This window comes from Microtus pennsylvanicus, chromosome 11, assembly GCF_037038515.1.
Source record: "Microtus pennsylvanicus isolate mMicPen1 chromosome 11, mMicPen1.hap1, whole genome shotgun sequence".
Taxonomy (NCBI): Eukaryota; Metazoa; Chordata; class Mammalia; order Rodentia; family Cricetidae; genus Microtus; species Microtus pennsylvanicus.
In genome coordinates this window covers 69329653-69355795 of record NC_134589.1, presented here as the reverse complement: position 1 = coordinate 69355795, position 26143 = coordinate 69329653, and the positions used below count along the sequence as shown (strand labels likewise).

Genomic DNA, 26143 nt, shown 5'->3' with positions numbered 1-26143 from the left:
TATGCCACAAAGGGAGCAAGCAGCATTAGGAGTCAGCTGATACGATGGGCTAAAATCCCCATTAGGCAAATCCCTGATCATGCTTCTGGATCTGCACAGTATAAATTATTGCCTGTGAGCTTCTCCTCCATACAGGGCTGACAGAAGGAACTAAAGAAACTAAATTATTTCTGTTAACCTAATGCAACCTTATGATTTTATTACAATTTTTGTGTAAGAGAAATGCTGGGGATTGAACCCAGAGCTTTGCGTGTGCTGGGCTAGGACACTACTAAACTGTTCCCTGTATTCCTAATTTCTGCTAATTACAGCATGAGCAGGCTGATTTTATTTTGACTACAAACATGTAACTTTTAACCTGTAATAAAATTTTCACTAACTGGTGAGATGGTAGCTGGTAGAGACACAGCAACATCGAGAGAGAGAGAGAGAGAGAGAGAGAGAGAGAGAGAGAGGAGAGAGAGGAGAGAGAGAGGAGAGAGAAATTTGCCTATTTTCAAACTCTGTTAGCTCTGGTTAATTACTTTGTCATGTGACAAATCAACTTCTTATCCTGTTAAAGACTTAATTTTAGAGGCAGAGCCCATACTTCATCTTTTATTAATCCTTTCTATTCTCTAGGCTTGTTTACAAATTGACCCTGCGGAGAGGATATCGTCTACTGATCTTTTGCGTCACGATTACTTTACTAGAGATGGATTTATTGAGAAGTAAGTATGTGTGGTCTTTCCTACTAGCCGGGGAATCGCTAGATAGGAAAATGTTACAGAACAAAAGTATTCAACATAACAGAATCCTAACAGAGTTACTGTGCCAGGCATTGATCAGGTGTAGGGTAGTCTGGCGGGTGACATGGGTGAAGAGTCACTGCAGTAACTGCAGCTAGCATTCGTTGCAGGGACACAGGTTGTAGGCCGAGTACCAAGATCCCATTCTACAGACTGCAGCCTCATCTCAGGACAGAGGTCATATTTAATATAAGAATTAAGGATTTATTTTATTTTGATTTATGTGTATGTGCACATGTGTGTGGTTACCTATAGAAGTTAGAAGAACAATAGACTTCTTGGAGGTGGAGTTACAAGCAGTTGCGAGCTAGTTAATATGAGTGCTGAGTAACAAATTCTGTGTAAGTCCAGAGACACAAACAGCTTCTGTATCAAAACTCAAATGGACATTTTATTAAATCCACATCTCAAAGGGAATCTAATGTAAGTCTGTTTTGTAAGGTTTTTTATTTGTTAGCTTTTTGGGATAGGGTTTCTTTATGTAACCCTGGCTGTCCTGGAACTAGCTCTGTAGACCAGGTGGGCCTGGAACTCACAGAGATCCACCTGCTTGGTTGTCTTTGTTTTGTGTTTTGTTTTTGTTCTTTTGAGATAGGGTTTCTCTGTGTAACCCTAGCTGTCCTGGAACTCATTTGGGGACCAGATTGGCCTTGAACTTGGACACTTGTCTTCCTAGCACTCAGGAAGCTGAAGCAAGAGAATTTTATGCTTGACACCTGCTTGGGCTACACAGTGATAGCCTGTCACACACACACACACACACACACACACACACACACACACACACACACAAAATCAAAATAACGCCATCTCTTGGTATCAGTTATTTTTTTAGCATTGTTTATGCTTGATTGAATAGTTCTATTGAGATAAACCATATAAGTAAAACGACAGTTGGAAAATATTGCTTGATTCATCAGATTTATACCAGAGCTGAGAGCTAAATTATTACAAGAAGCAAAGGTTAATTCCTTCATAAAGCCAAGAGAGAATTTTAAAGAAAATGAACCGGTGAGAGATGAGCGGAAACCAGCTTTTACCAACACGCTGCTTTATGGAAAGGTGAGCTGACCTTGCTTTCTGTTTCCGCCTTTGTGGTTGTGTCATAGTCGGGGCTCTCTTGACTTGGATTCTCAACACACCTATTTCAGGAAACGGACAAAGACAAAAGACCCAAGGAGATCAAAGTCAGAGTTCTTAAGGCCAAAGGAGGGAAAGGCGATGTCCCAGACCTGAAAAAGATAGAGTGTGAAGGTGAACACCACCAGCAGGGCCCAGCCGATGACACGCACGCCTTGTCTCAGGATAGAAAGCCCGCCATTGCTGAAGTGCCAAACCCTGTCAATCCCAGCATGCACCCTGACGGTGTCAAAGAAGACCCACATGCTGGAGGTTGTATGATAATGCCACCCATCAACCTGACAAGCAGTAATTTGATGGCTGCAAATCTCAATGCAAACCTCTCCCACCCTAATTCACGGTGAGCTGGGGCAGAAGGGAGGCCTAAGTACAACATTTTTCTGTAGGATGGCATTTCAAAGGCTTACTTCAATAGTGTCAATGTAGAATGAATTTGAAGATCTGTTAAAATGATAGTCATGTAGCCGGCATTCACTGAGTAGATTCTGGAAATGCCACATGAAAAGTTTTTTCTTCTTTGTTATGTAGGTATTTAATTTCTTTTGAGACAAATTGCCACAGATCCCAGACTAGCCTAGAACTGGACTTTGTAACCCAAGCTGGCCCCCTACACATGGTCGGCCAGCCTCAGCCTCCTCAGGGATTCGACTACAGATGTGTACCACCACAGCCAACTTAGCTGTCTAATTGTTCACTGGTGTATTTGGGGATAGCTTTAAAATATTTATTTTATGTATGTTTTCCTAAGTATATTCATATGTACCACATTTATTCAGTGTCTGTGCAGGCCACAGGTCATCAGATCCCCTGGAGCTGGAGTTGTAGGCAGTTGTGAGCCAACTAGTGTGGATGCTGGGAACTGAACCCAGGTCCTCTTCATGGACAATACTGACTTTTTTTTTTTCAATATTCTGTCTGTGTGTATGTCTGCAGGCCAGAAGAGGGCACCAGACCTCATTACAGATGGTTGTGAGAGCCACCATGTGGTTGCTGCGAATTGAACTCAGGACCTTTGGAAGAGCAGGCAATGCTCTTAACCACTGAGCCATCTCTCCAGCCCCCCGACAATACTGACTTTTAACTGCTAAACCAAGAATATGTTTTTTATTAATTTATTTTTTAGCAGGCATATGGTGTCACTGCATAAGAGAGGAGGAGGCAGGAAACTGGCCACATGTAGGAATGACATACATGCAAACAAGGGAGAGAGATTTCAGGGCAGGCACCAGGTTCCTTTCTGAAGACGCTCTTTTCTGGAGTGGCCTTCAAGTGTAAGAATGTGTCCTAAGGAGGAAGATCATCGGTCTGGCTTGAGATTTAGTCACCTCCTTTCTGAGAGTCCTCACCACTTACAGGCTCCACCCCTCTCAATCCTACTTGCTGGGAATAAGCTTCCAGTCTGGACCATTGGAGGACAAACCGTAGTAGCCACAGCACTCAGTACTGCAAAGTAAGATTTAGTTCTGCCTCACACAGAGTCTCTCAGTGGAAAAAGAATAGTCCAAAATTAGTTCTTCATAGCAGATAGCCTTTCAATATTAAGTATTTTGGTAGGAAATGGTATATCAGGTCAGTTTTAGATTTAACTTTTGCTGTAGGTTGAGAGACTGATGTTGTGTTTAACGTGGGAAGTGGTAATGAACAGTGCGGACAATTGGCCTCTTTGCAAACCTACACTGTGAGGTGCAATAACTCAGCTAGATTTTCACAGACTGATTTAGGCTGCAGGTTGTGAGGAAGAGAGCTTGTCTGTGTAGTCTAAAGGCTCATCAGACTATTGGCTGCAATAATCCCAGGTGTTCTTGAGGTGACCCCGAGTAGCCATGGTTGTAAGTCACTCTCAGGCCATAATTGAGTACTTGAGAGGTTAAGTTATCCACGGTTAGAACAGATCCAAGGGAGCAGATGGCCACAAGAGGAACTTCATGACATGTTTTCACCAGCAGTTAGCCATGCGCTGCTTCTGTCCCTGCAGTTCTCAGAACTCAAGAACTGACGATTGCTTTTGACACTCAGTGTTCTAACAGTACCAGTTCTGTTTTATAAGCCAGGCTCGGGTTATGTTGCCCAGGCTATACTGAAATTAACAGCCCTGAACCAGCCACTTGAGTGTCAGGGTTATAGGTGTTTGCAGCCAGGTCCACCTATTATAACTTACTTGTTCTTCAAACTAAAGCAAGGGCAATTCTTGGGGTTCTAATAACTTCTCCTTTATCTTTAATTGATAGGTTAACTGAAAGAGCAAAAAAGAGACGCACTTCTTCACAAACCATTGGACAGACTTTGTCTAATAGCAGACAGGAGGACACAGGTCCCACGCAAGTAAGGCAAGATGCTAGTCATTAAAATATGGTCTCTTGAGGCTAGGGAGAGGTCTCAGTCAGTAAAGTGCTAGATGAGCAAGCATGAGGATCAGAGTTTGGATCCACAGCACCCATGTGCCAAGCTGGGCACAGTGGTCCATGCCTGTAAGCCTAACACTGGGGAGTCAGAGAGGAGGATCCTTAGGGCTTTGCTGGCATTCCAGTCTAGCCAAATTGTGAGCTACAGGTGTAATGAGAAACCATCTTCAAAATAAGATGGAGAGTTATCCAGAAAGACATGCATATATACCCTTGCACACATGTGCACACATATGAACATGTACACACATACATGGAATGAATACATTAATAAAATATGACTTCTTTCAGCAATTTCTACCTTTTTTTCTTAAGTTCTCACATTAAAAATCTTCCTTCCTACCTACCCTTTCTCTCTTTCTTCTTTTCCTGTGCTGTGACAAGTCTGAGGCTTTGCATGTCCTAAAGGAGTAGTCCCCACAGAGAGTCGCACCACCCACACATGCTTCCCTCCTGCTTCGTGATTGCGCTTTGTTTGGTTATCTTTTTTCTTTTCTTTTTCTTTCTTATTTTTGGTTTTTCGAGGCAGGCTTTCTCTGTAGCTTTGGAGCCTGTCCTGGAACTAGCTCTTGTAGACCAGGCTGGCCTCGAACTCACAGAGATCCACCTGCCTCTGCCTCCCGAGTGCTGGAATTAAAGGCATGCACCACCACCACCCAGCTTGGTTATCTTTTTTAAAAAGTCTTTTAGATTTATCTAATTTATTTATTTTTTAAAAAATGTTTATTTATTATGTATACAATATTCTGTCTACGTGTATGCCTGCAGGCCAGAAGAGGGCACCAGACCCCATTACAGATGGTTGTGAGCCACCATGTGGTTGCTGGGAATTGAACTCAGGACCTTTGGAAGAGCAGGCAGTGCTCTTAACCACTGAGCCATCTCTCCATCCCTTATCTATTTTATTTTGTATGTGAATTCTTGCTGGTGACTGTGGAGACCAGAAGAGAGCATTGGTTCCCCTGGATCTGGAGTTAGGCATGGCTGTGAGCCTGAGAACTGAACTCAGGTCCTCTGCAAGAGCAGTAACTGTTCCTAGCCATGGAACCGCCTCCCCAGCCCCGTTCCTTTCTCTAGTTTGTGTACTAATGTGTTCCCTTGACCTTTACAAATCACAGGACTTGTGTTTTCTCTTCCAAAAATACCTTTATGGATCAAAAACACTGCCAAATAGATGCAGTTTCCTTGCTCTAGAAATGCTAACCATGTCTTTCTTTTTTTTTGCTCATCATTTCTTTACATAGTATAATCAGTTTATTACATTTGAGGCACAGCATTATTCATAATAATAGAAGATTGAAAACAGCCGGGTGTGGTGGCACATGCCTTTAATCCCAGCACTCAGGAGGCAGAGGCAGGCCTAGTCTACAATTCAAGTTCCAGGACTGCCAGCACTACATAGTGAGACCCTGACTCAAAATAAAGGAAATATGGCAAACAACACAACCCTGTGTAAGAGCTGATAGTTTCCGAAGTACACTGGGGTTCATTTGCGTGATGTGTTGCTGCGTGTTACATTGTGGAAAAGTGTTCACTGTTCTGCAGAAGCTTTTTATTGCATTTATTTATTTTGGGAGACACGCCAGTTCCAGGACAGCCAAGGCTACACAAAGAAACCTTGTCTCAAAAAACAACAAACAAGAAAACAAACAAACAAAAGATTGTGGTTCTCAAAATGAAGAATAGTAAGGACTCAAAGCCTTGCTTGGGAAACTTCCCTGGGAGTCTGGTCTGCTTGCATGTAGTGGCGCTCTGTTCTTTGGCTTGTGTGTTTATTTTTGCTTCTGTTTTTCTTTTTTTGAAACAGGGTCTCACTATTGTCTTAGGCTGGCCTTGAACTTGAGATCCTTCTGCCTGTCTCCCAAATGTTAGAAATATAAGGCATGACTACCATACTTAGTTCTGTTCTACTTCTGAATCATTAGGATAATCTCCAGAACTTTTCCATCATTCAGATGGCAAGCCTAGGTTTGTGATTCTGTGGTTAGTTTCACATGGTTCCTCATGCTAACTGGTACTTGTTTGTCTAGAGCCAAGCAGAGAAAGGCGTATTTAACGACCGAACAAGTCAGAGTGACCAAATGGCAAGTGGAAACAAAAGAAAGCTGAATTTTCCCAGATGCGACAGGAAAGAATTCCATTTCCCTGAACTGCCATTCACAATACAGGCGAAGGAAACGAAAGGAATGGAAGGTGGGTCCCTTGTGGTGCACAGCTCCCCAACACTGCAGATGACGCAAGTCAGGGATGGGACTTTTGTGAGGGAACTTACGTGACATCTTTGTAGAAAGTAGTAAATTGCTTTGAAAAAGTAAATTCCATTGAGAAGATTTTTTTTTCTTGTAGAATTAAGGAAAGGGTTAGATGTTGGCTTTGTTTTGTTTTAGACAGGGTCTCACTATGTATCTCTGCTGTCCTGGAACTCACTACGTAGACCAGGCTGGCCTCTATTGAACTCACAGAGATTCCCCCTGCCTCTGCCTCCCGAGTGCTGGAACTAAAGGGCCACTGCTGCCTGACTTCATAGAGATATTTTTTAAAAAGGTAAAGACAGTTCCAAAGGGTAAATGTTTTATTAGCTTGAAGTTGAGACGCTGGGGCAGAATTTGAGAAAGATGAGTTTGATGTAGTGTATAACCTGTGGTAAAGTACCTGCCCTGGTTGTTTGGCCAGAAGTGTTACAGATGCGTTGGGCACGCTGGGATTTGGTAGATTTTATAAATTTCAAATTCATCATAACCCTAAAATGTAATTTTAGGGCTGGTGAGATGACTCTGCAGGTAAAAGCATTTGATACTAAGCTTTGACGACCTGAGTTTGATCATGAGATTTACATTGTAGATGGAGTGGATTGGCCTCACCCCAATAAAGAAATGAATAAATAAATAGAATGTAATAAAAATTAAACATATTTATCTTAGAGTGAATGCATTGACATGAGCAAATGTTCTTTCCTTTCCTTGGAAGACAGAGACCTTGTAAATGTGACGCAGTGGCCAGGTATAGAACATGTGCCATGTGAGGATCACCTTTGTGAGATCATCAAATAAAGCGAACCGTATTTACAGCGCAATTACTCAGCTCCTTTGCAGCTAACTTCAGAAGGGGCTCGCTGGCTGTGAAGGCGCCTACCTGAGCTCCTTCAGAGGGCAGTTTCTAGGCAGGCCAGCAGGGCCAACAAATTATTCTTTTCCCTTTTTTTCTTCCCCCCGCCCCTTTTTTGCAAAAGTTAAACAGGTGAAAGTGCTGAAGAGAGAGGCAAAGAAAACAGATTCACCTAAAATACCAACTTTACTCACTGTGGACCCAAATCAAGAACAACAAGAGGTAAACATTTTTTACTACTCATAGATGTTGTTCGGTGCTTGCATTTAGTTGTTGCTGGAAAGTTCTGTAAACATTAAAATCTTTATAATCCTTAAACTCTAGAAACAGGTTTGTTTTTATTATATATATATATATATATATATATATATATATACACATATATATTTTTTTTTCTTTGCTTTTTTAGGCAGGGTCTCACTATGTACCTCTGACTGACTGGAACTCACTATGTAGATGTGATGTAGATGTCTCAAACTCACAGAGATCTGCCTGCCTCTGCCTGTTCTGGGATTAAAGGCTTATAACATTGTACCCAATTATTTATGTTCTAAATGTTAGTTTTTGAAGTAGTAAACACCAACTGTTGTTTGAACTTTTAATGATTAGAATACACAGCATTCAGGACAAAGAGTAGCGATGTGATATTCATCATCCAGCCTTGTTCAGGTGACCCATGCCATGGACAGGTTGTGACTGACTGCCCCGGCTGTGTTTGCCTTTGGCTTTTCCCCTTCTGTTTTCTTCTCATTTACACTCTTTGTTCCCCAAATGTTGTCCTATTTTCACAAATATCTGCTTCAGCTCCAACTCCCATCCACCACAGCGATTCTTGGATTTTATTTGGAAATCTTTAGTTGTCAACATCCATTTGAATGCTTTCTCTTGGGTGAAGGAGCCTGAACTGACACTCACTGAGTCTCAGCAGGCGTGTGGCCTTGGATTCCTAGTGAGGTCATCGCTATGCATAGTTTATCAATTTTATTATCTCCATTACAAATGAAACTGACTACATTTTAATTCATGGTAAAGTTATTCCTGTTTTATTAAAGAAAATTGAGTAAATTAAAAACATGGAAGGCTGGGGGAGGGACTGTGGCTCTGCTGGTAGTGCGCTGGCCTAGTAGCATTCACCAGACCTAGCTCCACAGGAACCAGGTGTCGGCCATCTTCAGTGACTGGTAGTGCGCTGGCCTAGTAGCATTCACCAGACCTAGCTCCTCAGGAACCAGGTGTCGGCCATCTTCAGTAACTTGGAGGCTCTCCGGGGCTGTGAGCCTTTATCTCAGAAAAACAAACGAATAAACCTTATAGGCATATATATGTAAAGGTTTTTCTGAAGCCCTGTAAGAAGGCATTTTAATTGTGACATTTAGCTTTATTTTGACAGTTCCAGGACTATTTATGTATGTCACAATCTACTTTCAGAGCCAGCGCTGTTATTGAAAGGAAAACCATTAATGGCTGTCTTTCAGTTTATTATAAGTCACAAGATCCTTTAAGCTTGTGCATTTGAGGATGTACTCACGCCCAGGAAGCCTGCATAGCATACCATTTGCAGAAAGGTTGACTAATTGGGTGCATTGGGGCACCTGGGTTGAAGAGAGTTGTGATGTGCCACCAGTATTCATCCTGCTATTTCAGAGAGGCCCAGAAACCCAAACCACATATACGTGCAGGGAAAAATGAATCAAACCAGCGCTCTCAGGTATTTCCTGAAAAGGCTGCCTTGAAAAGAGAGTCACCGAAACCAGTGCAGTTATTAGAAACACAGAGGAGCTGTCAGTGCTGCTCAGAGCTTCTCTGTGCACTGTCAGACACAGGGCACGTGTGTAGCTGAGACTGAGGTGACGCTAGGACCAACACAGTTTAGTGAGTGATGTCAGAGTTAAGAAAATTTCTGAGCTGCTGAGATGACCCAGTGAGTAAAGATGCTTGTTGCCAAGACTGAAGACCTGAGGTCCAGCCCCAGCCCCAGAACTGACGTCACAGAAAAAGAACCAGGCCCCACAAGTCAGCCCCTGAACATCATGACACACATTTGTGTACGCACAAAATAAATATATATAAAATTTTAAAACTTCCTTAGCCATGCATGGTTTCACATGCCTTTAATCCCAGTACTTGGGAGGCAAAGAACACTTGAGAGGCAGAGGCAGGTGGATCACTATGTGTTCAAGGACAGCCTGGTCTATACATTGAGTTCCAGGCCAGCCAGAACTTCAGAGTGAGACCCTATCTTAAAATCTTTTCTTCTAAATTTTCAGTCTGTGGTTGTTCTTTTTTATATACAGGTGGAGAGAATATTGAAACAGGGCATAGGGGCTAGGAGTGTCACTGCTAGTGCTCACCCAGCATGGGCTTGGTCTACAGAACCCTAAAACAAACAGAAATCAGAAGACAGGGAATAGAAGCTTACATGTTCCAGTGTTGACTCTTCCATTGGCTTGGTTTTCTAATTACTTCACCAGATCCAAGTACTCTTTAGATGTGTATGTAACCCTTTCAGGAGGCTTAGCAGTACATTGGCATAATGTAGGTGCACACTGAAGGGGCTCTGGCCAGAAAGAACCCTATGTGGCTATGAATGGGTAGCCTGAGCAAGAGAGAAGAGCCCAGAGGGAGACCGCTAGTAAGTGGTTCTGTTTGATGAGTGGATTTCTTTCCCACCAGTCTCCCTGTGTCCTTACAAAGCAACCTCTAGGGCAGAGTACAGGTATTTTATCTCAGTGACTCACCACTTCCTGTTTGTTTTTAGAACACAAGGTGCATCAGCTAAAAGGAGAGGAACCTGTTAGCTGCAGAATAGAAAATAGGGCAGATGAACATTCAGGGAGCCCCAGACTCGTGCGTGGTTAAAACAACACTTTTTTTGTTAATTTACATGCACAGAAGTGCTGACTAGCAGTGAAGCCTGGATAGCTGGGTGTAGTCTCCTATTTTTGCTTTTAAATTTATAATATTGTTCCTGTTTTGTTCATTTGAACATCAAGTTCACAAATGCCTGTTAATAGAACTACATCTCACATCAAGTCATGTGGTTTTATTTAATCATCTGTTATTTATGGCATGTTGATTAGTGCTTGTTCCTAAGTTTTGTTCAGAGCTTTATAAGTATACAAGGGAAAGTTACTAAATATACAACACAGAGTCTGGTGTAAATACATAACACAGAGAGTCCCAATGTGAAAATATAATATAGAGTCCCAATGTAAATAAGGAAATAAGAGTCTGATGTAAATATATAGAGTTCCAATGTAAATATATAATACATGGTTTCAATGTAAAAGTGTAACACAGAGTCCCAATATAATATATAGTACAGAGTCCCAATGTAAATATGTAATACATAGAATTCTAATATAAATATGTAATACAGAGAGTTTCAGTGTAAATGTATAAGACAGAGAGTCTCAATGTAAATATATAATACAGAGTCCCAATGTAAATATGTAATACAGAAGATCCCAGTGTAACTGTACAATAATACGGAGAATCCCAGTGTAAATATTAAGAGTTCCAATGTAAATGTGTAATACAGAGAGTCCCAATGTAGATATATAATATAGAGCCCCAATGTAAATATGTAACACAGAGAATCCCTATGTAAATATAAAATAATACAGAGTCCCAGTGTAAATATGTAATAGAGTCCAGATGTAAATATGTAATACAGAGAGTCCTAGTGTAAATGTATAATACAGAGTCCTAGTGTAAATGTATAATACAGAGTCCTAGTGTAAATGTATAATACAGAGTCCTAGTGTAAATGTATAATACAGAGTCCTAGTGTAAATGTATAATACAGAGTCCTAGTGTAAATGTATAATATAGAGAGTCCTAGTGTAAATGTATAATACAGAGTCCTAGTGTAAATTAAATGTATAATACAGAGTCCTAGTGTAAATGTATAATACAGAGTCCTAGTGTAAATGTATAATACAGAGTCCTAGTGTAAATGTATAATACAGAGTCCTAGTGTAAATGTATAATATAGAGAGTCCTAGTGTAAATGTATAATACAGAGTCCTAGTGTAAATGTATAATACAGAGTCCTAGTGTAAATGTATAATACAGAGTCCTAATGTAAATGTATAATACAGAGTCCTAGTGTAAATGTATAATACAGAGTCCTAGTGTAAATGTATAATATAGAGAGTCCTAGTGTAAATGTGTAATACAGAGTCCTAGTGTAAATGTATAATACAGAGAGTCCCATGTAAATATGTAATACAGAGTCCAGATATAAATATGTAATACAGAGAGAGGGTCTCAATTTCTAGGTGCCAAAGATTCCTGAGCAAGGAAGATAAGCATAAGCAGATGTTGGGTTCCACGGTGGACATGCTGGCCAAACATTGAGTCGTGTCCCGTAGATTGATTGAAAGAATGGGACTTAAACGGAGCAGCTCTTCCCACTCAGTAGATCAACTGTAGTGTAACATTAGTACAGCCATGGCTTTGACAGCAGATTTCTTATCCCTGATTCTTACTGGCTTGGTTTTTAATTTTAGGGTGGAGATGGCGATTGTGAGGGGAAGAATTTGAAGAGGAACAGATTTTTTTTCCCCGATAGTATTTTGTCTTTTAAGTAATCTTAAAAATACAAGCTTGACAACTCTTCCCTTTTTATTTTATACACAACAGAATGTAACATAGGTTGCTGTTAAGATAGCCATTCATCCCGTCTGCATCAGCATCATCTACATTTTTTTTAGCAGAATTTTAACAATTTTTCTCTTCTAAAAACTGGTATTTTGATGCTGCAGTCTGGAATTATAACATCACCTTCCCTCTGACTGCTCCTTCCTTGCCATGATTACTGAGTGGGTAGTACAGCATCACATGATGTGCCCTGCTCCCCTGCTCTCTGCCTGCTGAGAGTCAGGCCTCCAAGCAGTTGTCTCCTGGAAAGCGCTGGCTTCTTCAAGTGAATGCTCTATGAACCTCCTGTCTGTTGTCTTAGTAACTATCCATTATCATCGCATGACGAAAGACGTTCTGTTGGTCAGCAGTGAAGCATTTATAATACTTATGTAACATTTACAGTGATGTGATATTCCAGGGTTAAATTCCTGTAAATCAATCAATTGCGAGCATTCTCCCAGTTCCCTAGACTGATAGTGCCTTCCATTTAGCTGGAAGAATTTCCCTAAAGAAACTATGCACAACCTGGGAAAGGTTTACTTTCTCTGCTGGGCTGTTTTCTGTTGCTGAATAATACAGACTGGGTAGTTAACATAAAAAAAATAGAGATTATTTAGCTCGTGGTTCTGGAGGCTAGAAGTCCACTGCCACAGGCTGACTTCTTTCGGCATCTGAGAGGGCCTTGCTACAGTCAAGCATGGTGGAGGTCACCACATAGAGAGGGAGAGCAAGCCACTAATACCTGGAGGTACCAGTTCATGTCCTCATCTATTCTGAGTTACCTCCTAACGGCCCCAGCTGCCTAAGGCCACTGACATATTAGCTTGGGGTTAAGTTTATAGCACATTAACTCCTCGTCCCCGCCCCCTGTCCCTGCTCTTGGGAATGCTGAGAAATGAATTCAGGATGCATACATGAGAGGGCAGCTCTCTACCCCTGAGCTGGAATATGGACCTTTTGTTGTTTTGTTTTAAGACAGTTTCTTATTAAATACAGCCTAAACTGATCTAGTACTTTATATGTAGCCCAGGCTAGTCTCAGACTTGGAGCAATCCTCCTGCCTTCATCTCCTGAATGCTCAGAGTGTAGCATGTTCCACACATGAACTTTTGAAGGTATATTTAAACCAAAGTACTACCAAAATTCTACATTTTTTTCACTCTGTAAAAATTATGAAATTGTCTTAGTTGGCATTTTACCAAGCGTCTAATCTAGTTTTCTAGTTATTAAATAAACATGAAAAGGAAAACACATTTTTTTGAGACAGCGTTTCTCTGTGTAGCTCTGACTGTCCTGGAACTCCCTCTGTAGACCAGGCTGCCTACCTGCCTCTGCTTTCTGAGTGCTTGGATTAAAGGCACATGCCACCACACCCAGCAAGAAAACACTGGTTAGTATACTGCTGTGCTGTATTTTTAATTTAGGAAAGTCTTTTAATCTATTTATCTGTTTGTATGTCTGTGTGTCTGTCTATCAGTCCATCTATCCATTTATCCATCTATCTATCTATTTTGGTTTTTCAAGATGGGATTTCTGTGGTGTAGCCCTAGCTGGCCTTGAACTCTCTCTGTAGACCAGGCTGGCCTTGAACTCTCTCTGTAGACCAGGCTGACCTCAAACTCACAGAGATCCACCTGCCTCTGCCTCTGCCTCTGCCTCCTGAGTGCTGGGATTAAAGGCTTGGCTTGTGCCACCACCTCCCAGCCAGGGAATTATTTCTACTGTATTATTTTTATTCCTCGAGAATTTCACACAGTGTGTTTTGATCATACTCACTCACTACTCATTTCCATAACTCCTTCCAGATCCACCCCACCTTCCTATCCCACTCCAAATTTCATGTCAAATATTTATTTTATTTTCAATAATCTATCAGGTTCAATTTGTGCTGCCTGTGTTCTCCTGGGTTATAGGGTCATCCACTGGAGAATGAACAACTCACCAGGGGCCACACCCTTAAAGAAACTGACTCCTTTTCCCCAGAAGCCTCCAGTTGTTCAAAGCTACACAGCTGGGGTAAGGACTTGGGGGCCCCCTTAGCCTCCATGCTAGAATGACTGGCTTGATCCTGTACAGACATCCATAGCGGCCCGAGTTCTTGAGAGCAGAGATTCTGACATGTCTAGGAGATACTGTTTCTCTCCAGTCCTTCCTGACCTCTGGCTCCTGCAATCTTTCTACCCCTTCTTTCATAATGTTCTCTGAGCCCTGCAAGAGGCTGGGTGATACAGATGTGTCTTATTTGTGCCTGAACACTCCACTGACCTATTCTCTGCTGTGGGTTCTGCATCAGCCTCCATCCACAGCACAAAGCAACTTCTCAGATGACTTCTGAGAGCCACACTAATCTATGGGTATAAAGGCATGAATTTAGAGGGCGATTTGATACTATGTCCATTTAGGAGAATAATAGTAGGGCCAACTTGGGGTCGATGAACTCCCCAGTTGTGGATTCCTAGCACATTTGCAGCACCAGGTATACATTTCCTCCTTTACAGGCCTTCTGTGTGATCAGAAGGCAGTTGCGGTTTATCCCCATAACATCCATGCTGCTGTTGCACTCACTGGCTTATCTTCCCATGCCAGTCTTTCTTTATTGTAGTGCACTGGCTTCATACCTAGGTGAGACTGCTGATGACTTTTTCCCCCAGCAGCCTACATAACACCTTCTAGCTCTGTAGTAACTAGCCAGCTTGAAAGAAACTTCCTTGGAAAGTCCCAGCTTGAATTTTCCATGGCCTGGGACAAAAGTGTATGATGTCTTTAGCAAATTAGGAGCTTATCATTAAGTTCTAGTGTGCAACCAAGAACAGTGACAATAGCTTGTATGGTTTTGGGAGTCTTAGAAAAGTTTTGATTCAGGGATAGGGATGTAGTGCAGTTGGATGAGTGCTTGCCTGGCATGTATGAGATGCTGGGTCCATGTGGCACACATGAGGCCCTATCTAAAAACATACCTCTCACTCCGTAAAAGACTGGATGATATCTTAGTAATTAAGAGCATTTGCTGTTCTTGCAAAAAATCTGGGTTTGGTTCCTACCACCTACACAGAGATTCACAATTGCCTGTTCCAAATCTGACCCCTTCTTCTGGCCTGCATCAGTGCATAGACATAGGAATATACTATATCAGTGCATAAACACTGGAGCACACTATATCAGTGCACAGACATAGGAATATATTATATCAGTGCATGGACATAGGAGCATGCTATATCAGTGCACAGACATAGGAGCACACTGCATCAGTGCATAGATGTAGGAGCACACTGCATCAGTGCACAGACATAGGAGCACACTGCATCAGTGCACAGACGTAGGAGCACACTGCATCAGTGCACAGACGTAGGAGCACACTGCATCAGTGCACAGACATAGGAGCACACTGCATCAGTGCACAGACATAGGAGCACACTGCATCAGTGCACAGACATAGGAACACAGTGTATCAGTGCACAGACATAGGAGCACACTGCATCAGTGCACAGACAGAGGAGCACACTGCATCAGTGCACAGACAGAGGAGCACACTGCATCAGTGCACAGACGTAGGAGCACACTGCATCAGTGCACAGACAGAGGAGCACACTGCATCAGTGCACAGACAGAGGAGCACACTGCATCAGTGCACAGACAGAGGAGCACACTGCATCAGTGCACAGACGTAGGAGCACACTGCATCAGTGCACAGAGGAGCACACTGCATCAGTGCATAGATGTAGGAGCACACTGCATCAGTGCACAGACGTAGGAGCACACTGCATCAGTGCATAGATGTAGGAGCACACTGCATCAGTGCATAGATGTAGGAGCACACTGCATCAGTGCACAGACAGAGGAGCACACTGCATCAGTGCACAGACGTAGGAGCACACTGCATCAGTGCACAGACAGAGGAGCACACTGCATCAGTGCACAGACAGAGGAGCACACTGCATCAGTGCACAGACGTAGGAGCACACTGCATCAGTGCATAGATGTAGGAGCACACTGCATCAGTGCACAGACGTAGGAGCACACTGCATCAGTGCATAGATGTAGGAGCACACTGCATCAGTGCACAGACATAGGAGCACACTGCATCAGTGCACAGACAGAGGAGCACACTGCATCAGTGCACAGACGTAGGAGCACACTGCATCAGTGCACAGACAGAGGAGCACACTGCATCAGTGCACAGACAGAGGAGCACACTGCATCAGTGCACAGACGTAGGAGCACACTGCATCAGTGCATAGATGTAGGAGCACACTGCATCAGTGCACAGACGTAGGAGCACACTGCATCAGTGCATAGATGTAGGAGCACACTGCATCAGTGCACAGACAGAGGAGCACACTGCATCAGTGCACAGACGTAGGAGCACACTGCATCAGTGCATAGATGTAGGAGCACACTGCATCAGTGCATAGATGTAGGAGCACACTGCATCAGTGTACCAGCATAGGAACACACTGCATCAGTACACAGAAGTAGGAGCACACTACACCAGTGTATAGAAAAGCTGCCCAAATTGAGGACCACACTGTCTGAAGTGCAAATTAAAGGGTCCTAAATGGAAATTGGACCATGTTACTAAAACAGTCAACAGAATTGTATAGGGAAATAATCAAGAAATCTTAGGTGCCGGGCGATGGTGGCGCACGCCTTTAATCCCAGCACTTGGGAGGCAGAGGCAGGCAGATCTCTGTGAGTTCGAGACCAGCCTGGTCTAAAGAGCTAGTTCCAGGGCAGACTCCAAAGCCACAGAGAAACCCTATCTCGAAAAACCAAAAAAAAAAAAAAAGAAAGAAAGAAAAAAGAAATCTTAGGTGACACAAGAACTGTGGTTTAAGATGATTAAAAACAAGAAAGCATTCTTTAAAACATTTAAAAATCTGTTTTTAAAAACAGACTACACATAAAAACACAAACACTAATGCGCTGCTGTGTAATTTCAAGAAAGCACTCTTTGGATTATCAAAGGCAAAGCACAGAAAGAAAATATTCTCTGTTACCAATCTGCTACTCCCCAGCTGTCTTTACCTGCAGAGGTGGGAAAGCTGATGACCTGACCATGGAGATGTCTACAGCACTTCTCTTCCAAAAAAGTCATTCTGAGGTCAGATAACCAGGCGTGTGCATCGTGACAGGTTACACGCAGGCCATGCTAACAAGAAAACTACTCAGCAAGCCCTTCAGACTTGCTTAGGCTCATCCAGTATGTTAGTTTTTAATTTTAGAATTGGTAAAAACAAGTTGTTATAGATTAGTTTTCATTTCTTCTCCGGGTGTTGTTGTTGTCATTGTTTTTATTTTGTTTTGTTTTTGAGACAGACTCTCATGTATGCCTGTAGTTTAAAATTTTTATTAGGGAACATTTCAGGGGCAAGCTAGCATATCACTCTTCTTGAAAATGTGTTAGATCACTGGGCGGTGATGGTGGTGCACACCTTTAATCCCAGCACTCAGGAGGCAAGAGGCAGGGAAGTCAGTGTGAGTTAGAGTTCAGCCTGGTCTACAGAGTGAGTTCCAGAACAGCCAGGATACAGAGAAACCCTGTCTCAACAAACCAAAAAAAAAAAAAAAAAAAAAAGAAAGTCTTAGCTCACAAAAAGAACAAAAGAACAAATTTCTTCCTCTCTAGCCTAAGTGATTCCAAAACTGTGCATTGAGATTTTCAGCTGTCTGACAGCACTATGAGACATGTAAGAGGCAGAAGGTCTCTGATCACGTTCCTCAGTCCCTCAGAGATTTTCACATCTCAGTTGACATCAGCTCCTTTCTTTTTGTTGCTCAGGAGAAAAACTGTGAAGTAAATTTCTACTCCTCTCCTGCTTCCCGCCTCCATCCTTGAGGTCTGTTTCTAAAGTATTTCCAGGGTCTAACCACTCAGCTCCTGATTGTTTGTCATGCCGTCTCTTGCCCAGGCTTAGTAGAAATACCCCAAGAGGTCTTCATGCTTTTATCCTTGTTCAACCTTCAGTTTCTTCCCGGCACATGGCCAGGATGTTCCTAAAAACCCACGTCAAATGTGTTGCTTTGTCAGAACTTCCTTTCTTAGCGTATATCTGCAGCATTTGAGGGCTCCCGGTCCCTTTGGACTGGACAAAGCTATGAAGATTGGTACCTAATGCGTCAATGCTTTTTGCTCAAAATTCCCTAAATGAGGATATAATAAAAGGCAAGCTTTGGGATTGGTTTCCTCAGCTGAATGATTCCCTAATCTCGGGATATTTCAAACCAAGCCCTAGAACAACTTATATGCAGTTCAGACTGTGTTTACACTTGGGCGGCTCCTTTGGGTAATTTCTTTGTGGTTACTAATTACTACATTGAAATGTTATCATGCTAAAAGCGTCTGATGCCCCATGAAAAGCAAGATTTATCATATAATCATTTTGCCATCAATAGCCTTGGATTATTGTCCAGTTTAGAAGATCATTTCCTTTCATCTTTCTATCTTCTCCAAAGAAACGATTTAGCAAGATCAGAATAGTCATTGAAACTATACCTATACAGTGCTGAAGATCCTTTCATTGAAAAATCCTATTGAACCAATGCTTCATTTTTATTAAAAGCCATAAAAAGTATAATTTCCAGAGTCTAGATGACTATCAGAATGACTGAGTAAAAAGTGGTCAGCACCTTTGCCATTTCTTTAAATTTTATGTGTGTAGGTATTTGGCTGTATTTATGTCTGTGTACCACATGTGTACCCAGTGCCCACAGAGCTGCAGGAGGGCATCTGATCTAGAACTGGAGTTATGGATGGTAATCAACCACCATGTAGGTGTTGTGAATTGAACCCTAGATCCTCAGGAAGAGCAGCCAGTGCTTTTAACTGCTGAGCCATCTCTCCAGCACTCTTTACCATTTCTTCACTGGGAATTGTGTGTGTGTATTGTGTTGCCTCAGATTTCCCAGTTGGAAAAGGGGACAATAGTTTGTTTACACACATAAAAATAAATAAATTAACATACAAAGAATAGATTTTTCCCTGGGAATATTATGCATTGGTTTTTATTTTAGTGTATGTGAGTGTTTTGCCTACATGTATGTATGTGCACCATATGCTGGCCTCGTGCAGAAGCCAGAAAAGGGTATCAGATCCCCTGGGGCCTGAGTTGCAGGCAGTTATGCGTTGACATGCGAGTGTTGAGAACTGAACCTGGGTCCATTGGAAGAGCAGCACTGAGCTTTATTTCTTGGAGCTGCTGTGAGGATTCCTGAGTGAAGGCTTGACAGACATAAGGCATAGTAGGCTTGCACCAATCAAAGTCAGTTATTTGCAGGGCCTGCAGGATTTCCTTCAAGATGGTGGAACTGTGTTTGGTCTTTATTTTATTTTGGTTTTGTTCTGATCTCTAAGTTGTCAGTACATTTTACTTTGGGGATAAATTCAGTCCAGAAGTGCCCTCTGTTCTGTTCCATTGGCTTTAGACATGAAGCTGGCACAAGTGATAACATACCTACTGTCTGTTCTGTGTATGTACAGTGTTTAATTAAATATAAGAAGAAACTGTTTTCAGAGAGGGAGTGTTTGTTTAGTTGATTGGTTAATTTTGTTTTCAGAGTCTTATTATGTAATCCAGGCTGACTTCAGACTCAATGTGTAGCTCAGGCTGGTCTCTAACTCACAGTCCTCCTGCCTCACCTTCCCATGTGTTTGAGAGCACAGGTGTGAAGACAGACACTAAAAAGAAATCCTACACTAGCTCAGAATTGAGTATAATAAAGGGTTATTTGTTTAGGGCTAGACTCACAGATCACAGTTCTCTGTTCATACGGGGAATAGGAACCGAATCCAGCAACCAGAAGAGGGAGGGACTGCATGCTTTACATCAGCATTTATAGTACCAAGTGGGTGGGTAAGTTAAAGGCTGCTGGCTGTAGGATTTCCTACAGCACCTCCCCTTTTTGTTTAAATAAGAGAGTTCTAAGCCTAATACAAAATTATATACAATAAGAACAAATATCAGATATAAAAATTAGAATTACAACCAGCATAAACAATAGCAAGTAAGAAACATGTGATAAATGTTTCAATAATTATCCTATCCTAAGGAGTCTAAGTCTTGTATTATAAATAACTTAGCCAAGTCATGAGAGGAAAGTAACTATAACTATCTAGTCTTCAACCCCATTGAAGACCCGAGAAGGGAAATAATATTACTTGAGTAAGCAGGAAGTGCAATCAAGCAACTTCTAAAATGTGCAATAATGGACAGAGACAACTAGCTACCTGGGTAATCACCCAAAGTCTCATTTGCAGTGTTGGAGCAACCAACTTTGACTAAGGCCTAGAGTAACTGACAGACCATTTTCAGAGGCAGGAAATTTTTCAAAAGCATCTTACCCTGTCTTGGCAAGATTTGACACTCTTTTTTTTATTATATCCTGCTTGTCCTGTCTGGACATTGTACATTTTGTCAATGGTTGATGCATGGGCAGTTCCTTGCCCAAAGGCCAGTTTTGTCAAGAAGAAAATAAGCTCCAAGTGGAGTATCTTTGGTGCTCAATATTCTCTTGGAAATATATTGGTGCTTCCAGGAGCAATTGTGTCTCACGTCAACAGAACCCAAAGTTATTTAAATGTCATATTCTACAGCTCTTTGAAGTGGTTGAAGGTTACCTATCTATGCAGAATACAATCTCTGTGTATCTAAAGTACCTGATTAGTCTAACTAATAATACGTATGACAAACATGGATGACTATTGACCTATAATTCTTAATAACTATATAACTTAAAGACTAAGACTTCATATTAGAATATTAAACACTCTTCAAACAACTGTGCAACAAATGAAGACAATGGCTTCAAAATGTAAACAATGTATAAGTATCTTGATCAGAGGTAGAAATGTACATTGCAATATGATAAATATATCCTAAAATTGTATCATTATACAAAATGTCTTAAGCAGAGGTAGAAACATGCATGCATACAATATGACTAAATAACTTTGCCTAGGTATGCAAATATTGTAGACAAAAATAGGAACATATTTAATATAATTTAAGTTTATATCAATATACAAGAATCTATACCAATGTAAATTGCCTATAAATAATAGCTCACAAGTATTAACTCTATTACTATTATTATTAGTGTGAATAATTTCACACTAATAATTTATCCCATCCAATTTCCCCCTTTTTCCCCAAAGAGATCCCTGAGCCTACATAATTTTCCCCCAACCTCCAACCCTATACCAATTATAATCAACCCCTAAATGATGTCCCTAACCCTGAGGACAAACTTTGTTGAGAGAAGGGATGTCATCTTCTAGAATTGCTTCCAGCTGTCATGGGGGCGATGTTTTTTCTATGAGATCCTGTGAAAGTAAAATGATGGTTAAGTTTCAAGATTACTGTCTGGTATAATTGCAGTTTCTGAGTATTCAGTAGGGTTTTTCTGAGGTTCCTATTTTGAGTTCTGGCCAGAACGTTGTAAAAAAAAAAGTGCACCATTTCAGCTAACCAAGTTGAAACCATCTTGAGCATCTGGTACCCAAAACAGGTCTTATAGTAGCACTATCAGTATCATGATGTCATATCAACCAGGTGAAGTCGTTGTTGTGGGGCCCCATTTTCTTCCTGGAAATTTCAAAGATTACTGCAGGAAAATTCATTGTTCATTGTGGAAAACTTAAAACATTATTTATACAGACATGTATTTAATGAAAGGGACAATGGAGACAAAAATAGGCATGAAGAAAAGTAAAATTTTTTTCTAAATTCTTTCTTCTTTCTGTCCCATACCAGATGGCTCCTGACATGAAACAGAAATTCTGAATTTTTTTTTTTTTGGTTTGGTTTTTCGAGACAGGGTTTCTCTGTGGTTTTGGAGCCTGTCCTGGAACTAGCTCTTGTAGATCAGGCTGGTCTCGAACTCACAGAGATCCGCCTGCCTCTGCCTCCCGAGTACTGGGATTAAAGGCGTGCGCCATCACTGCCCGGCCTGAATTTTTCTTTTAACAACATGCTTGGATTTAGAGAAGGAGAGAGCCATTGTCCAACTCCAAAGCCAGCTTTGAATTTTTAAGTGAGTCATGACTATTATTCTAGTTTAAGTTTAGATATTCTTTTATAAATATTTATTTATTCATTTATTTATTATGTATACAGCAGACCTCATTACAGATGGTTGTGAGAGCCACCATGTGGTTGCTGCGAATTGAACTCAGGACCTTTGGAAGAGCAGGCAATGCTCTTAACCACTGAGCCATCTCTCCAGCCCCAAATTTAGATATTCTTACCCTCAGATGACCTATCCTCATAAGTCATAATTCTCTTTGCTTGGTGATCCTATCTGGATAATTATCTTTTCCTCTTTAGGTATCTAAATGTCCAAGGTCTCTTGACTTTTTTTTAAAAAAAAGATTTATTTATTTATTATGTATACAACATTCTGCCTCCATGTATGCCTACACACCAGAGGAGGGCTCCAGATCTCATTACAGATTGTTGTGAGCCACCATGTGGTTGCTGGGAATTGAACTCAGGACCTCTGGAAGAACAGCCAGTGCTCTTACCCACTGAGCCATCTCTCCGGCCTTGGTATCTTGACTTTTTGAAGATGAGTATTTTCCTGCAAAGACAAGAACAGAACCCTGCCCCAATTCTTATTAGGCTTCCTTACCATCTGTGTGGTTGTCACCTCTGTGGATGAGCCGTCATTTCTTTTTCTCAAGAGATTTCTCTTTTTCAAACCAAATCTTTATTAATTTTAATGGTATCCATAACTTTTCTTCTCCTGTTGAAACAAGAGCAAAATCCCTTCCCTAATGTAGCACATCTCCTGGCTTCCATTGTGAGGTCAATATATCTTTGAAATACACCAGCTGATTTAATTTGGAAGACTTTGCTATTATCCAGTGTCTCTCTGTTGCTGTTGTTCCTTTCTCATTAGCATTAAGAAAATTCAAAGTTAATAAAGCATTATGTAATCTATTTTGGGGGGTATTTTCCATCCTTTTGTTTAACACATCCTTTATAGTTTGATTTGATTTTTCTGTAACTGCCTGACTTGTAGGATTGTTTGGTATACCTGTAATATGCTTTATATTTTAATAAACAAAAACTGTTTCATTTTCTTAGAGACATATACTGCACCATTATCTGCCTTTATTTGTGCAGGTATGCTCATGATGGCCAGAACTTCTAATAAATGCATGATTACTGAATCAGCCTTTTCTGAGCTCAAAACAGTTGCCCATTGAAAACCTGAGTAAGTGTCAGTGGTGTGGTGTACATACTTTAATTTTCCAAGATCTGCAAAGTGGAACACATCCATCTGTCAGATCATTCCTTTGAGTACCCTTTGGTTCCTGCAGGTAGTGGTGTTTGGTTATAGAAAGAGCAAGTAGGACATCTCTTTATAATCTGCTTAGCTTGTTGCCATGTAATAGAAAACTCTTTCTTTAATCCTTTTCTATTGACATGTTTTTAATGAAATTCTGGGGCCTACAACACGCTTTTAATTAGTAATTCATCAATTTCTGCCTTACCTTGTACTAGAGGACCTGGCAGACCCATATGGGATCAGATGTGTGTTATGTATATGGAACAAAGCCTATTGCTGATTATGTCTTGAACCTGTATGAATAATGAAGTTAATTATGTATCATCTGGTATAAATTCAGCAGTTTCAATATGCAAAACAACTCTTTCTGCATATTGTGAATCAGTAACTATATTAAGAGGTTCTTTAAAATCCCTTAGTACCATGAGAATAGAATATAATTTTGCCTTTTGGACAGAATTATAAGGGCTTTGTTCCACCTTACTTAAATCTTCTGATTTGTAACCTGCCTTTCCTGTTTTATTTGCATCAGTATAGAACGTTCGGGCTTTAGTAATTGGTGTGTCCTGTACAATGTGGGGAAGGATCCAAGTAGTTCTCTTTATAAGGTTAATTCTATCACTTTTGGGATAAATGCTATCAATCTCTCCTAAAAAAAATAGCACAAGCTCTTTCCCAAGGGTCATTATCTTCCCATAATTTTTTAATTTCATCAGTAGTAAAAGGCGCTATAATCTCTGCTGGGTCTTTACCTGCCAGTTGATGAAGTCTCAATTTTCCTTTTATAATTAATTCAGAGACTTTTTCCATATAAGTTTTTAATTTTTTACTTGATTTATATGGTAAAAAGATTTATTCCAAGATAATATCTTCCCTTTTTATTAAAATTCCTGTATGGGAAATTCTGGAAGGCAATATGACTAGAATGCAACTAGGATTTAGATTCAACCAATCCACATGTGCCTCCTATAATTTTTCTTCAACGACAATCAGTTCCTTTTCTGCTTCAGCTGTTAATTTTCTGGGACTATTTAAGTCTTTGTCACCATCTAAGATTTTGTTTAAATGAACTATTAGATCAGGTATTATCCCAACAGCTGGTTGTGGACTGGAAATGTCTCCTAACAATCTTTGAAATTCATTAAGGGTCCACAATTGGTCTCTCCTAATTTGTGCCTTTTGTGTTCTAATTTTCTGTAAACCTATTTTATAACCAAGGTAGTTGACAGAATCTCCTCTCTGTATTTTTTAAGAAGTAATTTGTAATCCCCATTTTGGTAAAACTTTCTTTACTTTTTCAAACATTCTTTCTAAAGTTTCTATGCTTGAATCAGCTAGCAAAATGTCATCCATGTAATGGTAAATTATAGATTTAGGAATTTTTTATGAATTATTTCCAATGGCTGAATTACGAAGTATTGGCATAGGCTGGGGCTATTGAATATTTCCTGTGAAAGGATAGTCCACTAATATCTCCTAGTAGGCTGAGAATTATTTTAAGTAGGCACTGTGGAGGCAAATTTTTCTCTCTCTTTTTTTTGTAAAGATATAGTGAAGAAACAATCTTCTAAATCAATAACTATAAGAGGCCATCTGTTTGGTAGTAGAGAAGGCAGAGGAATTCCAGATTGTAGAGGACCCATAGGTTGAATTACCTTCTTGACAGCTCTTAGATCTACAACCATTCTCTGTTTACCAGTTTTCTTTTTAACAACAAATACAGGAGAATTCCAAGGGCTTGTTGATTCTTCAGTATGGTGAGCATCTAGTTGCTCCTGTACCAGCTGTTCAAAAGCCTGCAGTTTGTCTTCTGTTAAAGGCCACTGTTTAACCCATATTGGTTTCTCAGTTAACCATTTTAAAGGTTTGCTAGTTGCTTTGTTTTCTTGTACAGCCTGAATGGCCTGTGACCTTTGTGTATCGTATCTTATAATATCTTTTCCAGAAATTTGAGTTTCTGGGACTGTAAGAATGTTAATCTGGGTATTACATTGCTGCAGCAGGTCATGACCCCATAAATTCAATATTAGCCACATACAGCTTCAGCCTTCCTCTTTGTCCTTCTGGCCCTATTCATTCAACCCATCTTGTGCTTTTGACATAGGGTCCCAATTTCTAGGAATTGAGCATCTGCCTCTTGAAGAGGCCAGTTTTGATGCCAAGATTCTGGAGTAGTGATACTTATGTCTGTACCTATGTCTATCAAACCCACAATTACAATGCCATTTATATGCACTCTTAGCTTTGGTTTTTGTTCATTTATAGAAGTCTTCCAGAATATAGATCTCCTGTTTCCTGTTAGAATTTTTGATTCATTCTCCATGTTTATTCCATCATCCAGAATAGTATAGTTATTATAGAAGGCTCTGGATTTTATTTTATTTTATTTTTGGTTTTTTGAGACAGGGTTTCTCTGTGGCTTTGGAGCCTGTCCTGGAACTAGCTCTGTAGACCAGGCTGGTCTTGAACTCCCAGAGATCTGCCTGCCTCTGCCTCCCGAGTGCTGGGATTAAAGGCATGCACCACCATCGCCCGGCATGGATTTTTTAATTTTCCTGGTGAGACATGTCTTCCATAGTGACTGGAAATGACTGCACCACTTTTGACTTGGGGGCCTGCAAGAGGCCCCCTCAGGGAGTTCCCCGATGGTATCAGGTTGCCTTGTTTGTCTTTTGTTGATCTGCATTCATTGGTCCAATGTCACCTTTGCCACACCTTCTACATAATCCAGAAGGTTGATACTTTTTATTTTTGCCATTCCCAGAGGAGACA

At 40.8% G+C, this 26143-nt stretch overlaps 1 protein-coding gene across 8 annotated transcripts in view; it reads left to right on the top strand.

The window, feature by feature from the left end:
• Positions 1-26143, top strand: part of Cdkl3 (cyclin dependent kinase like 3) — a 96397-nt gene that overhangs the window by 23325 nt on the left and 46929 nt on the right. For 3 of the 8 annotated variants that reach the window (XM_075992685.1, XM_075992681.1, XM_075992680.1), the window contains 7 exons: positions 622-710; positions 1709-1850; positions 1940-2268; positions 4157-4250; positions 6361-6523; positions 7560-7657; positions 11950-13086. In XM_075992685.1, coding sequence (XP_075848800.1) covers positions 622-710; positions 1709-1850; positions 1940-2268; positions 4157-4250; positions 6361-6523; positions 7560-7657; positions 11950-12030 — 996 coding nt within the window. In that variant the 3' untranslated portion in view covers positions 12031-13086. Of the gene's footprint in view, positions 1-621; positions 711-1708; positions 1851-1939; positions 2269-4156; positions 4251-6360; positions 6524-7559; positions 7658-11949; positions 13322-26143 lie in introns of those variants that run through there. The other 5 variants (XM_075992682.1, XM_075992683.1, XM_075992679.1 and 2 more) reach the window with 4 other exon arrangements.